This window comes from Pygocentrus nattereri, chromosome 1 (genome assembly GCF_015220715.1).
Source record: "Pygocentrus nattereri isolate fPygNat1 chromosome 1, fPygNat1.pri, whole genome shotgun sequence".
NCBI lineage: Eukaryota > Metazoa > Chordata > Actinopteri > Characiformes > Serrasalmidae > Pygocentrus > Pygocentrus nattereri.
In genome coordinates this window covers 56,201,180-56,217,227 of record NC_051211.1, presented here as the reverse complement: position 1 = coordinate 56,217,227, position 16,048 = coordinate 56,201,180, and the positions used below count along the sequence as shown (strand labels likewise).

Here is a 16,048-nt window from a genome sequence, read left to right as displayed (position 1 = left end):
GGAAAACATTTCACAGTCTGGAACTGTAGAACTACAGGGTGCAGCTACAGAGTAAGAGGCTTCTTGGCCAGCCTGCCCGTGAGGCGCTACATCACAGCTATGATGCAGCCTGGACCAGCCGCCTGAGGGGCGCTCCATCACGGCTCCGAGGCTCTGTGGACTGGGGACCTGATCGACGTGACCCTGCTCCCTGGGCCAGCTGCTTGGTTTACGCTGCACTCCAGCTGTGGGGCTGCCTGGACCGGTAGTGTTCGGCCGTGTGCGGCTACCAGGCCTCTGGGGCCGACTGCCTTAATGACGCTACGTCGCAGCAACGTGGCCGTCTGGGTCGGCTGCTTGGATGAAGCTGCACTGCAGCTATAAGGCTGCAGGAAAACGGTCCCCCGTCGTGGTTTAGAACATTTTCCGCCTTCGAGGCTTCGTGAGCCGCAGCACAGCTGTGGAGTGACTTTCCCCACGGCTCAAGACTCTTTTGGGGCTAGTGACTCTATACTGTGGTCCCTCTGCTGTATTTTAAGATTAAGAGACCCTTATTAGTCCCACAAACGGGGAAATTCCCCCTCCTCTTTTAACCCACCCGTGCAGTGAAACACCACATACACACTAGTAAATACACACACTAGGGGGCAGTGAGCACACTTGCCCGGAGTGGTGGGCATCCCTATCCACAGCGCCCGGGAGGAGTTGGGGGTCAGGTGTCTTGCTCAAGGACACCTCCGTCATGGACTCTCAGCTCTGGGGATCAAACCAGCGACCTTCCGGTCACGAGGCTGGTTCCCTAAGGCAGAGTTAAGTGTGTGTGTGTGTGTGTGTGAGAGTGTGTGTGTGTGAGAGTGTGTGTGTGTGTGTTGTTTTATTTACTGCTGATTATGTTTTTTGTCATTTTGGGATGTTTTTGTAAAGCGTCTTTGGGTTTGAGAAAAGCACTTTATTAACAGAACTTATTATTATTAATATTATTATTATTAATATTGTTAGCCTGAATTTAATGACCGAGGAATGCCACTATTCCGGCACATTATAATCCTAGTTTATCGTCTGAGAGGACGGCTGAAGGGCGTGGCTCTGTGGAGGAGCCTCTCACAGTCAGCCCGGAGAGGACGAGCTCGTCCTGCCAGCACCGGCAGAAAAAAGCCCGTCCATCACAGCAGTTCCCGCAGCACCGCTGCAGCGGCTGCTGCCTCATTCTCATTCCCCACCTCATCCGTGAAAGGAGCCACTTGCTATGCCACAGCGATCAGTCACTCCTGCAGAGAAGAGCTGAGAGACTCCCTTATCTGCTGCCTCAACACTGAGATCTCACCACGGAGCGACGGGCATGAAGGAGCCGTAGCTGTTAGAGTTCGGAAAATAATTAAACTAAAAGGAAAAGCGAAGGTTCATGACCGGACTGAACAGTCCCGGGAAAATCGAACCACATACCAGCTCCACCTTCATCATCTCAGCATTAACTCCAGATCAGAAAACAGCACCACACAAACATCCTAACTGGACTAAACCTCCTAAATCCTGTCCTAACTGTAGGATGAACCCCAGCAGGGTCCTGACTTCTGTTTAAGGTCCGTTTCTCTGGTTCTGAGGCGGCTGAGTCAGGCAGCGTAGTTCACTACCAGCATAATGAGCTCCATTTATTCCTACTGTAAAACGCGGCTTTCACTGGGAGATGTTTTTCTCTTCTAACTCTGCGTTTTAAACATCTCAGACGCTGCCAACTCGAACTCCACCGCCCCTCTGATCACCTTCCTGTGTTAAAGTAGATGATGGAGTATTACAGTGATGGAGGTGAATAATGAGGAGGAGCTGAACGGGTGTCTGTTTATTAGGAGGAGGAACGTCAGCGTGCTCGGCTGAAGCATTTGGGAAATGGAGACTGAAACTGGAGAGAGGGGCGACTCTGATAAACAGCAGGGGGCGACGCTCTGATAAACAGCAGGGGGCGACGCTCTGATAAACAGCAGGGGGCGACGCTCTGATAAACAGCAGGGGGCGACGCTCTGATAAACAGCAGGGGGCGACGCTCTGATAAACAGCAGGGGGCGACGCTCTGATGAACAGAGATTCAACTGAAGATAAGATGCTGTAAGATTCCTAAATTCCAAAAAAGATTTGCTTCTGTAAAACAAATCTGTGAATCCCGAGACAATAAAATGGGAAGGAATTCCATAACACGACGTCTGGTTCCCATCACCACCACAGTAAAGAAATATGAGCAAATCAACCATTTCACACCAAACCACCACGAATCACAACCAGATTTTGAAGAAGTTCGTGAAGTTCCTCCTTAAACCAGGAGACCTTTAGATCACGTTCAGAGAACAGGCTACAGACCAGAGTCCATCTGTTACCCTGTTCTTCAGTGGTCAGGACCCCCATGGACCCTCACAGAGCAGGTACTGTTTGGGTGGTGGGTCATTCTCAGCACTGCAGTAACACTGACGTGGTGGTGGTGTGTTAGTGTGTGTTGTGCTGGTCTGAGTAGATCAGACACAGCAGTGCTGCTGGAGTTTTTATACACCTCAGTGTCGCTGCTGGACTGAGAACAGCAGCGTCCTGTGGGCAGCGTCCTGTGGGTAGCGTCCTGCGGCCAGTGTCCTGTGACCACTGATGAAGGACTAGAGGATGACCAACACAAACTGTGCAGCAGCAGATGAGCTGTCGTCTCTGACTTTACATCTACAAGGTGGACTGACAAGGTAGGAGTGTCTAATAGAGTGGACAGTGAGTGGACACTGTTTAAACACTCCAGCAGCACTGCTGTCTGATCCACTCTTAATACCAGATACCATATCCAACGTAAACAAGACATTATCTGATATTTTAACGCGGTAAACTTCTCAAATCCGGATCTAATCTTTGTAAAACGTCCTGGTGGCAGGAATGAGCTCGACGGAGCACGTCCTGACCTCACGCAGGTGCTCAGAAACAGCACAGGACCGCGTGACTCCCACCGTCCTCCAACCAGGAGGAAGTAATGCACCTGCTCTCACTGAAACAGCGCAGGTAATTCCGCGGAATGAGGAACTGCACTCCGGATGCTTTACGGGCAGACAGGCGCCAAAGGTCACTGTTCAGAAGCAGTGAAGTGAAGGTGGAACCACACGCGGCTGAAACCTTAACAACCGCCACGGGAGGCCGGTTCCCCCGTCAACACGTTACATAACGACAGGCTGCGGCGGAACCCGGTCAGAGCCGCTGATCAGGCTCAGCACAATGGATTCAGAGCGAAGGAATAACGATCAGGACAGAACACAGCGCTCCCACGCCGGAGAGAACTCAGGATAAATATCACACACAGGACCTCACGGAGACGAACGCTCGTCTCACAGCTTCTGCAAACACAGCGGCCCGTTAATCATTACATAACCAGCTGATCGCTTACATCACAGCTGTTACAACACTGGAGGCCCTCTAGAGGGCGGAGCTGAGCGGCGTTTGTTTATTTGATGGTTGTTAATGACGTCTTTAGAGGGCGGAGCTGAGCGGCGTTTGTTTATTTGATGGTTGTTAATGACGTCTTTAGAGGGCGGAGCTGAGCGGCGTTTGTTTATTTGATGGTCGTTAATGACGTCTTTAGAGGGCGGAGCTGAGCGGCGTTTGTTTATTTGATGGTCGTTAATGACGTCTTTAGAGGGCGGAGCTGAGCGGCGTCTGTTTATTTGATGGTCGTTAATGACGTCTTTAGAGGGCGGAGCTGAGCGGCGTCTGTTTATTTGATGGTCGTTAATGACGTCTTTAGAGGGCGGAGCTGAGCGGCGTTTGTTTATTTGATGGTCGTTAATGACGTCTTTAGAGGGCGGAGCTGAGCGGCGTTTGTTTATTTGATGGTCGTTAATGATGCCTTTAGAGGGCGGAGCTGAGCGGCGTTTGTTTATTTGATGGTCGTTAATGATGCCTTTAGAGGGCGGAGCTGAGCGGCGTTTGTTTATTTGATGGTCGTTAATGATGCCTTTAGAGGGCGGAGCTGAGCGGCGTTTGTTTATTTGATGGTCGTTAATGATGCCTTTAGAGGGCGGAGCTGAGCGGCGTTTGTTTATTTGATGGTCGTTAATGACGTCTTTAGAGGGCGGAGCTGAGCGGCGTCTGTTTATTTGATGGTCGTTAATGACGTCTTTAGAGGGCGGAGTTGAGCGGCGTCTGTTTATTTGATGGTCGTTAATGACGTCTTTAGAGGGCGGAGCTGAGCGGCGTCTGTTTATTTGATGGTCGTTAATGACGTCTTTAGAGGGCGGAGCTGAGCGGCGTCTGTTTATTTGATGGTCGTTAATGACGTCTTTAGAGGGCGGAGCTGAGCGGCGTCTGTTTATTTGATGGTGGTTAATGACGTCTTTAGAGGGCGGAGCTGAGCGGCGTCTGTTTATTTGATGGTCGTTAATGACGTCTTTAGAGGGCGGAGCTGAGCGGCGTCTGTTTATTTGATGGTCGTTAATGACGTCTTTAGAGGGCGGAGCTGAGCGGCGTCTGTTTATTTGATGGTCGTTAATGACGTCTTTAGAGGGCGGAGCTGAGCGGCGTCTGTTTATTTGATGGTCGTTAATGACGTCTTTAGAGGGCGGAGCTGAGCGGCGTCTGTTTATTTGATGGTCGTTAATGACGTCTTTAGAGGGCGGAGCTGAGCGGCGTCTGTTTATTTGATGGTCGTTAATGACGTCTTTAGAGGGCGGAGCTGAGCGGCGTCTGTTTATTTGATGGTCGTTAATGACGTCTTTAGAGGGCGGAGCTGAGCGGCGTCTGTTTATTTGATGGTCGTTAATGACGTCTTTAGAGGGCGGAGCTGAGCGGCGTCTGTTTATTTGATGGTCGTTAATGACGTCTTTAGAGGGCGGAGCTGAGCGGCGTCTGTTTATTTGATGGTCGTTAATGACGTCTTTAGAGGGCGGAGCTGAGCGGCGTTTGTTTATTTGATGGTCGTTAATGACGTCTTTAGAGGGCGGAGCTGAGCGGCGTTTGTTTATTTGATGGTCGTTAATGACGTCTTTAGAGGGCGGAGCTGAGCGGCGTTTGTTTATTTGATGGTCGTTAATGACGCCTTTAGAGGGCGGAGCTGAGCGGCGTCTGTTTATTTGATGGTCGTTAATGACGTCTTTAGAGGGCGGAGCTGAGCGGCGTCTGTTTATTTGATGGTCGTTAATGACGTCTTTAGAGGGCGGAGTTGAGCGGCGTCTGTTTATTTGATGGTCGTTAATGACGCCTTTAGAGGGCGGAGCTGAGCGGCGTCTGTTTATTTGATGGTCGTTAATGACGTCTTTAGAGGGCGGAGCTGAGCGGCGTTTGTTTATTTGATGGTTGTTAATGACGTCTTTAGAGGGCGGAGCTGAGCGGCGTGTGTTTATTTGATGGTCGTTAATGACGTCTTTAGAGGGCAGAGCTGAGCGGCGTCTGTTTATTTGATGGTCGTTAATGACGTCTTTAGAGGGCGGAGCTGAGCGGCGTTTGTTTATTTGATGGTGGTTAATGACGTCTTTAGAGGGCGGAGCTGAGCGGCGTCTGTTTATTTGATGGTCGTTAATGACGTCTTTAGAGGGCGGAGCTGAGCGGCGTCTGTTTATTTGATGGTCGTTAATGACGTCTTTAGAGGGCGGAGCTGAGCGGCGTCTGTTTATTTGATGGTTGTTAATGACGTCTTTAGAGGGCGGAGCTGAGCGGCGTCTGTTTATTTGATGGTCGTTAATGACGTCTTTAGAGGGCGGAGCTGAGCGGCGTCTGTTTATTTGATGGTTGTTAATGACGTCTTTAGAGGGCGGAGCTGAACGGCGTCTGTTTATTTGATGGTCGTTAATGACGTCTTTAGAGGGCGGAGCTGAACGGTGTTTGTTTATTTGATGGTCGTTAATGACGTCTTTAGAGGGCGGAGCTGAGCGGCGTTTGTTTATTTGATGGTTGTTAATGACGTCTTTAGAGGGCGGAGCTGAGCGGCGTCTGTTTATTTGATGGTTGTTAATGACGTCTTTAGAGGGCGGAGCTGAGCGGCGTCTGTTTATTTGATGGTTGTTAATGACGTCTTTAGAGGGCGGAGCTGAGCGGCGTCTGTTTATTTGATGGTTGTTAATGACGCCTTTAGAGGGCGGAGCTGAGCGGCATGTGTTTATTTGATGGTCGTTAATGATGGATCTGATTTTGTTTGTAATTCTTTTTATTTAATATTTTAAAATTGTGAAATATTATTTACTTTTTTCATATTTTATATAATTTTTTGGTTTTCAGTTGAACTGCACTCCCTGTTCAAGTTTTTCTCCCAATCTGTACATAATAAAGGCACAATGCTTCCCAAGTCCGTGAGTGAGTGTGTTAAATATTCCGACCTCAGTGTTGAGCAGAACGACAGACTATGGGATCATAAGAATGCTGTGTTCACCATGATCGAGCAGCTCTAGTGCAATAGAAATCAATGGAATTCCCCTTTAACAGAGTCCAGCTGCTGCCGGTTTATCTGCCCCGCCAAGTACTTACTGTAAACGTGCTCGCGCCAACACTACCACCATTAACAGCCCCCCATAAAGCAGCCGCCGGCAGCTGAGCAGAGCGCGGCGAGGCCCTTCCGACGTGAGCCTGTGCGACTGGTCTGACTGGCTTACTGTGCAGAAAAAAATTCAGGCAGCAACACATGAAGCAACGTCTGCTCCAGTGACCAACACTGAGCCGGTCAGAGCTTCGCTGCCACTACCGGACGTCTACACCGTGTCTGCACTGCCCACATACGCCAGGTTAACTATACCGAGACGGACACAAGCTCAGTCAGAGGGTTCGGGGTGAAACGGTCCAGACGTCTTTACAGTGGTGGTGATGGGAACCCGGCGTCGCCATGACTACAACACAGATATAGACACTTTATTTACCATCCAGAACCTCCAGAGAACCCACACGAGATTGTGAAGAGGTAAAATAGTGATAAATCTGAAACAGCACGTTCTCTGTGGGGACTATGTGTTTCCCCTCCACCTTGTATGGAGTTTAAAAACATGTTTAAGTGGCCAAAGTTCCTCGAAACTCATGTCACGGGACGCCTCTAAAAGCCGTGTCAATGCATGAAGCACTTCAGACGTCTGGTTCCCATCACAGGCCGCTGTGAGGCTCTCTACGTGTTTATCTAGAACCTCACATCTCACGTCAAAACCACTCTGACTGACTCGGACTTTGTTTACACCTTAACGATTTATCAATACGGATATTCCGGGCGATAAGTGGGATTCCGCTTTAATGCCACACTGCCGAGGCAGCGTGAGCTCATCTAAAGGGGAACTCCACCTGATTTTTCAAATTTTCTGTATAATTCAGAGGTTCAGATGTAAACAGAGCCATACAGAGCGGGTTTGGCGTGAAAGGGTTCAGGTGTCTTTACGGTGGTGGTGATGGGAACCAGGGGTTGCCATGACTACAACACAGATATAGACACTTTATTGTACTGTCCAAAACCATCAGCGAACCCACACGAGTTTTCTGAGCTGTCTTCAGGTAAAATAGTGGAAAATCTGAAATAAGTGATTTTCTTTGGGGACTATTTCACCTTAGAATAAACTTTTTGTATCCTTCCACCACGAATAGATTAAAACAAACGGATTAAAACATCTCATACATGATGCCTCGTCTCATGCACCAACGTTATAAGGGAGGTCTTAGAGGTGGACGTCTGGTTCCTATCACCATAACTGTGAACGGTTCTGACTCGGTAAGATTCTCTATAACGGAGCGTTTCACACCGAACCGCTCAGAATGACTCTGTTTACGTTCCAGTCGTTTAATCACGCAGAACATCTGGAAATTCGGTGGAGTTCCCCTTTAAAAGAGTAGCGAGGGTGGTAGCTAATGAAGCTATGGTAATGTTAGCCAACGAGTTAGCTACTGTCTCTGTCGACAATATCACAATCTCCCAATAAACCTCAACTTTATCCCGGGATATTCAGCCCTAAAACACGAGATACGCTGTGGTGGTGTTCCCTTTGAGGACAAACGGCACATTAGACCAGCTGGGATCGCTAATAGCCAAGTTAGCTTAGCTGAGTTTGCTAACGCTACTTTCTGAGCAGCAAAGCAAAACAGCGCCTCAGCGTCTCTTTCGAATTCCCCCGTCCCACCTTAAGTGGTGTAGCGCTTAGATTTTGGCGCCTCTGCGTCACTTTCGAATTTCCCCCGTTCCACCTTAAACGGTGTATCTGATACATTCTGGGTCCCCTGGCACTAGAGCGTAACTACTGCACCATTTAAGGTGGAACGTGAAATTCGATCGAGACGCTGAGGCGCCTGAATCTATGCGCTACAGCACTTAAGGTGGGACGGAAAGTAACTGCTGCACCACTTAAGGTGGAACGCGAGCTTCGAACAACAAGCTGAGGCGCCTGAATGTAAGTGGTATACAACTTAAGGTGGAACGGGAAAATGACTGAGCATGAAGCTAAGGCGCCAGAACCGTCACATGCAATATTTAAGGTGGAACGCGAAATTCGAACGAGAAGCCGAGACGCCGGGGTGAAACCGCAGCACCATTTAAGGTGGAGCGCGAAGTTCGAACAAGCAGCTGAGGCGCTAGACTGCAAGAGCTACACAAACTTAAGGTGGAACGGAACGTACCCGCTGCACCGTTTAAGGTGGAACGCGAAGTTCGAACGAGAAAGCCGAGGCGCCAGGACGTCACCGGTGCAGCATTTAAGGTGGAACCCGAACTCGAGCGAGAAGCTGAGGCTCTGAATGTAACTGCTGCACCATTTAAGGTGGAACGGAAAAATTGAAACAAGAAGCTGACAAGCGGGCTCAGGGTAAACTAGCGGAGGCGGCTGGACTTACAGTGCATTTTTTGCCCAGGTGGTTGTAGAGCATGTCATTTTCTTGACTGGTGAGCAGGATGGAGCCGACGTTGGTGGGCCGCCTCTGCTGCGGCGGCTGCCCGCTCATGTCTGTGGACTCTACCGGCTACAGGACGGTCCGAAATCACGGCGGCGGGGGAGCTGGACCTTAAAGCAAGCGGTCATTGGTCTGCGATCACCGCGGTCGCTGTTCTGAGGTGTGACACGGCCAGAGGCGAAGAGGCAGGCGAGAAGTGCTGGGCGAGAACTTGTTCCAGGCTGTTAGGGAGTGAGGGAGAGGGAAGCGCCGGGCCCAGGACTCCAAACTCAGGGAAACTCCACTCCATCCGCGCCTCGCTCCACCATGGCGGAATGACACGGCGATCTTCAAGCCTCGCAGTCCGGAGAACCGTCGATGTCGTCCCGGTTGTTGAGAGGCCGAAAGGTCGGTCAAGAAGTTCGCACTTCGGAGCCGCTCGGTTCCTGTCAGGCTGCGTTCTGGAAGAGGAATGCAGCGAGTGGGCGGGGCCTCGGCGAGAACGGGCGGGGCCAGCTGAGTCAACACGCGATGACGAAAGATGTCAATCAAACTTTTTAAAGAATTAATTTAATCTTCATATGAAACATGAAATAATGAATAACAAAGTAAAGTAAAAGCTAGACAAATAAAAAGAAATAACACAAAAATATTATTATTATTATTATTATAATTATAACAATAATAATAATAATAATAAATTTGGCAGGTATATAAAGTCATGCATCGTCTATGTTACTCAATGCAGTGTTTTAATCATTTCGTTGCATTTTTGTTCTGTTTTATGAATCATTAAAAAAAATCCAGCCTAAAATTAGCAACTGTTGCCATGACTCAATAAGGTCAATAAGGCCAAATAAGGTCAATGCTTTCATAATCTCATTTATTGTGCATGAATTAGTGTCATAGTTTAGGAACAACACTATGTCAATCAAGCCTGAGCGGGGTGGGCGGGGCTAGTGAGGGTGGAATGCGTGACACATGGACTTGACTGAACTCGAAATCAGTCTGGCAGGCCTGCCTAAAAGGGACGTTCCACCGTCTTTTCAAAATCCCCCCACGGCTCAGTGTGTGAGGTGTAAGCAGAGAGATCCAGAGGGTTCGGTGTGAAGTGGTCCAGACGTCTTTACAGTGGTGGTGATGGGAACCAGGTGTCGCCATGACTACAACACAGATATAGACACTTTATTATCCTGTCCAGAACCACCAGTTTCTGTTCACTCTTAAAAATATGGTTTTAAATCTTTTAAGTGAAGAAAATGGTTCTATATAGATTCACAGACACTCACAGAACAGTTTGCATGATGAAAGGGTTCTTCGCATCAGGAAAGTGTCTTCAGATTGATGGAGAATGTGTTGTAGATGGTTCTATGAAGCACCAAAAAGGGTTCTTCTATTGTTACTATATCAAGCTTGTTACAATAGAAGATCTTTCTTTTCAAAAAGGTTCTATCAAAAAGGAACCATCTACAGCACATTCTTCGTCAATCTGAAGAACCTTTTAATAATGCAAAGCATTCTGTAAGTGTTATGGTTCTATACGTATGCATGTATATACACCTCTGCCACAAGTCAGTTTGTGAAATTTCTGCCTTGCTAGAGCTGCCCTAGACGACTGTAAGTGCTGTTACACCGATCAGGCATTACATTATGTTCCTCTGCATACTTTGTTAGCCCCCTTTTACCTTGTTCTTCAGTGGTCAGGACCCTCATGGACCCTCACAGAGCAGGTACTATTTAGGTGGTGGATCATTCTCAGCACTGCAGTAACACTGATGTGGTGGTGGTGTGTTAGTGTGTTGTGCTGGGCTGAGTGGATCAGACACAGCAGTGCTGCTGGAGTATTTAAACACCTCAGTGTCGCTGCTGGACTTAGAATAGTCCACCAACCAGAAATATCCAGCCAACAGCGTCCTGTGGGCAGCGTCCTGTGACCACTGATGAAGGACTAATAGACTACTAGTCTAATAGAGTGGACAGTGAGTGGACACAGTGTTTAAGATCTCCAGCAGCACTGCTGTGTCTGATCCACTCGCACCAGCACAACACACACTAACACACCACCACCACCACGTCAGTGCCACATATTGTTCTAATATACAAGTTATACTGAATTGAGGAATGATGATAAAGAACACTTGACTTGCCGAGATCAATTGAATTAGTCTCAAGTAGAACCATGCGAAGGAAACATAGACTCTTAAAAAAGACGGTTCTTCAAAGGTTCCTTAGTAAAGAAAATTGTTCTATATGTACACTCAAATAACTCATGTTCTTCTATATAGCAACTAAAAGAGTTCTACTTTTGTTATGATGTCAAGCAATAGAAGAACCCTTTCCGTTGCTCTACAGAACCATGTACAACACATTCTCCATCAGTCTGAAGAACCATTTCACCATGTGATGGACCAAAACCTAGTATCTTCATTTCTGTCGTTTTTCATTTTTTTGCATGAATTGAAAGTGCCTGTTATTTTTTACATTGTGTGTAAATTTCTTGATGAATGGACCAAGAGAAACGGCCCAGAATGACTCGGAAAGACGTCTGGTTCCATTGACTTGCATTAAAAGTAAACCAGGTTTTTTCCTTCTCCTGTAAAGTCACCGCTATGGAGATTTTCTTCCGACAGCAGTGAAGTGGGACTGTTGTCCTGTTGGACAGAACCATCTTTTTTAAAGAATGAACACAAACAAGAAAATAGTAAACAAAAAAACACCTAAATGAATAAATGAACGATAAATAAATGAATTAATTCTAGAACATTTAATGGACGTATTATTTAAACAAATAGGTTACAGCAGGTTGAATGTGTTACAGTGTGTGTTACAGACTGTGTTGCTATATTATGAGAATATTAAAGATTATTCCACTTAGTTCCAGACATTTTTACCTGTTTTAAGCAAATGTATCTTATAAATGTGTCTTATTCCGATGGCAGATCACTTCTTGATGCTTAAAATGGGTGAAAATGTCTAAATAATGATACAATATTCTCACCGCAGTCTTATAAAGAGAAATATTAGAAATATTAACCACGTTTAAGATGTTTTCACTGGCTAAGACGTGGTTTTTTAAGCTCATGCTGCTGCTCCAGAAATAATCCGTGTGGAATTACGAACAGTCATATTAGTTTTTGATGTCATAGGATTCCTAAAATGCTCGTACGCGATTGGGAAGTGTTAGAAATGTACGCGAGGGTTTAAAGTCTGGCGGAACTGTAAGTCACTGACACTTGACACACAAGAACTGCTCTTGTTTTTCGGGCTGGTGCAAGCCACGCCCATGCATGACTGAGCCGTGAGGTAAAGAGAGAGAACCTGAAGAACCGGCCTGATAAGTGAGGCCATAAAGAGGGAGAGGGAGAGGGAGTGGGAGAGAGATCCATGCCAAAGGACGAGAAGCTGTCTTCATTTCCTTCCCGTAGCTCAGCTCACTGAATCTGGGTTATGCTGTCTCGTCAACTTAAAGGGGAATTCCACCAGTTTTTCTAAATTCCTCCATAATTCCGAGGCGAGGGAGTAAACAGAGTCATTCGGAGTGGATTGGTGTGCAGTGGTTCAGTAGGGCTGGGCAATATGACAATATCTATCATTGTTATGATGAATCGCCACAATATGATGTGCTTTCATGATCGTATCGTCACGTCATCAGTGCTTCTGGACACCGACCAGCCACACGTTTCACTATAAACACAGCAGAACGAGTCCGTTTAACTGGATCTGGGCCCAAATACTGAATAAATCCACGCTGTTCACAGCTGCTGATACAAAAAGATAAAAAAGATGCTTCATCAAGGGTTCCTTACTAAAGAAAATGGTTCCTAATAGAACCGTGGACACGTAAAGAACCCTGTGCATGATTAAACGGTTCTTTGCATCATGAAAGCTCTTCAGATTACTATAAAATGTGGTGTAGACGGTTCTGTACAGAACCTTTATGAAGGGGGTTCTGTTCAGCACCCAAAAAGGTTCTTCTATTGTTATGAGGTCCAGCTTGTGACTATAGAAGAACCCTTTTGAGAACCTACACCACATTCTCAATCATTTTTTTACGATGCAAAGAACTCTTTAATCATGCAAAGGGTTCTTTAAGTGTTAATTTCTGCTAAGAACCATGAGTTCTATTTAGAACAATTTCATGCGTGAAGGGTTCTTTGCATGTGCTGTAGATCATTATATATAGAACCTTTTGGAAAAGGGTTCTGTATAGCACCCAAAAGGGTTCTGCTATTATTACAGGCTTGACGTTGTCACAATAACAGAACCCTTTCTAGTGCAATCTGTGAGATGCAATCTGAAGAACAATTTCACGATGCATAGAACCCTTTATTCATGCAAAGGGTTCTTTGAGTGCTCATGGTTTTTCTTTACTAAAGAACCCATGAACGACCGTCCTTTTTAAGGTCGTGGCTTTTACGGCACCTAAAGGGTTCTGCTATTGCAGTGTCAAGCTTGTCACGAAAGCAGAACCCTTTTTGGTGCTATATAGAACCTGATCTGTTGAGACTGTCGCATACAGACCACATTTAAAAGATAATCTGAACAGCCAGAATCGGATTTGGCGAGAAAATCAGACTCGGGCCGGTTTTACCTGCTGTGTGAACGCAGCCGTGGTCTTAAGAACGGTAGGTGAGCGAGGCCCAAAGATTCGGAGGCGGTTTCCTCCGGTTTCTAGACTTTTACTTGTTTTAATGTAAAAGTGTCTCATGCCAGTAACAAATAGTTTCTTGTTTTGAGAAATACTTAAATTAATTTGGCTTATTTCAAGACATGGTGCCTAAAACAAGTGAAATGGTGTCAGTGGAATAAGATAAAATGACAGATAAGTAAAAATATCTAAAAATAAGTGAAACAGTTTCGTAACGAGAAATATTAGATGTATCTACATTGAAGGTGGTGTTAAAGGCTCAGGTGTTTTGCAGTGTAACGATGTTCTGTGAGGAGCTTTTAGAGGGGACGTCTGGTTCCTATCACCACCACTGTGAACGGCTCTGACTCGGTAAGTTCCTCTGAGAAATCTATTTGTCCTCCTCGGAGTCAGTGGGTCAGAGCACTGAGGCCGCTGTGGTTATTAGGCTGAGAGGGTTTGAGTGACGTGGCGTCAGGGTGAGAAATGTGAACGTCTCTGCCTGACGGTGAAGGACATTCCTGACCAGCACCGCGCCCTTGTCCTGAAGCCTTCACGCCTATAAAGAATTCTGAATTCTGGTTTGTCTGAATGTGTGAATCTGAAATGTGTACATTCACAGCCTCTGATGAAGAGGAGCTGCTGCCTGAGTAGAGATGAAGGGCTGATTCTGAGAAAACGACAACACGATGATTAATACTTACAGCTGATTATACACTAATAAACACAGCCAGTCTCTGATAACACAGCTCTTCATCTCACACACGGCAAAGAACAACGCAGGGACAGAACCAACGAGAAAGAACGAAAGAAAGAACGAAAGAAAGAACGAACGAAAGAAAGAAAGAATGAATGAATGAAAAAGTAATGAAGAAAGAAAGAAAGGAAAATAAAGGAAAGTCAAAAGAAAGATAGAAAGAAAGAAAAAAATAAAATAAAATAAAGAAACATAAAAAGAAAGAAAGAATGAAAGAAAGAACTAAGAAAAAGAGAATTAAATGTTTGTGCTCTATAAACTATAATCTCTCAATCATAAATGAATAAATAATAAATAAATAATAAATGAACGAATGAATTAATAAATAAATAATGAATGAATGAATAAATAATAAATGAAAGAATGAATAAATAATAAAAGAATGAATGAATAAATGAATGAATAAATGAATGAATGAATGAATGAATAATAAATGAATAAATGAATGAATGAATGAGTGAAGGAAGGAAGGATGGAAGGAAAGAAGGAAGGAAGGAAGGAAGGAATTAATGAATAATAAATGAATTAATGAATAATACATGAATGAATGAATCAATAATCAATGAATGAATGAATGAACGAATGAATGAAGTACGCCGCCTGCTGTGTACAGTAAACGTGGCGATGGTTTAAGGCGGATTTGGCTGATGCCAGATTTGGTGGTTTGAGTGGCCAAAGCCTGTAAACAGACATCAGCCAGAACCGGCAGAGACAGACCTGTGGCAGTAATGTGGGTCAGACTGAACTCAGACCTGGATTTACTTCAGTTACTCATCACTGACAAACAGGACTGACGTCGTGCATTTAAGGTGGACCAGCATGGCATACGGCACTGATCAAAAGACCACCTTTAATTCCTTTCCCTTCCAGTCAAAACAGCCATGAAGCACAAGTTCCTCATTTTTCAGGAGATCAGATCTGAGATAATCCACTTACACAATGAAGAGGAAAGTCAACGAGTTCAAAGACTCTTTAAAACCTACAGGGAAAATGTTCCTCCTAACATCCACCTGGAAGAGCTGCTAGACCCCAGAACCGCCCCCATCAGATAAGCAGCACTGAAAGCTTTGATCTCTGAGAGAGAGGAGAAGATCAAGCTGCGTCAGATCTGAAAACATCCACAGGTGTTTCTGTCCATCCTTCCACTGTGAGAAGACCACTCAGCGCTGTGGGTCTGAAAGGACGTGTAGCGGATCAAGAAGAACCTCACTGAGAAAAGGAGATGGACACATCAAACAAAGAAGCTGGACGATGGACTGACCGCCCCAGAGTCCAGACCTCAGCACCACTGAATGGGTTTGATCACTTCAGAAAATCATCAACCAGCTTCAAGGCTACGTCTTCAGTTAGTTAGAGAACATGAACTGTACACACTTAAAAATAACGCTGGCCTAAGGAATGAACTCTGAGTACATGGCTGTACGGAACCTTTACTCACTGAAATGGTTCTCTGCTTGTTGAAATGGTTCTTCTGACTGATGGGGAATGTGTTGTAGATGGTTCTACATAGAACATTTTTGAAAATGATTCTGTACAGCACCAGAATGGTTCTTCCCCTGTTGCAAGCTTGACATATGCTTGTTTCATTTGCACAGAAAAAAAAGTTTCCACAATTAAAAAGAAAACATGCACCTGATTAAAAGGAAACAAGGAAAAAACGGTTAATTGTGGGAACAAATTAAGAAATTGTGACCACGATAAATGGTACAAATTCCAAAACGTTCCCTCAAATTAATTTGTTTTTATCCCCGTCTCCTCCAGGGCTCCGTATAAAACAGCGTCTCAGTCATCAGGCAGTGAATTCAGAACCATTTCATGTGGGAACTTTCTGTGAGGAGCTTTTAGAGGGACGT

At 45.8% G+C, this 16,048-nt stretch overlaps 1 protein-coding gene across 2 annotated transcripts in view; it reads right to left on the bottom strand.

The window, feature by feature from the left end:
* The window catches only part of waslb (WASP like actin nucleation promoting factor b), a 51,283-nt gene extending 41,976 nt beyond the window's left edge, over window positions 1–9,307 (bottom strand). The window contains exon 1 of one of the 2 annotated variants that reach the window (XM_037540759.1): window positions 8,776–9,307. In XM_037540759.1, the coding sequence (XP_037396656.1) occupies window positions 8,776–8,883 (108 nt within the window). In that variant the 5' untranslated portion in view covers window positions 8,884–9,307. The remainder of the gene's footprint in view (window positions 1–8,775) is intronic. The other variant, XM_037540756.1, reaches the window with a different exon arrangement.
* Between the last annotated feature and the right edge of the window lie 6,741 nt (window positions 9,308–16,048).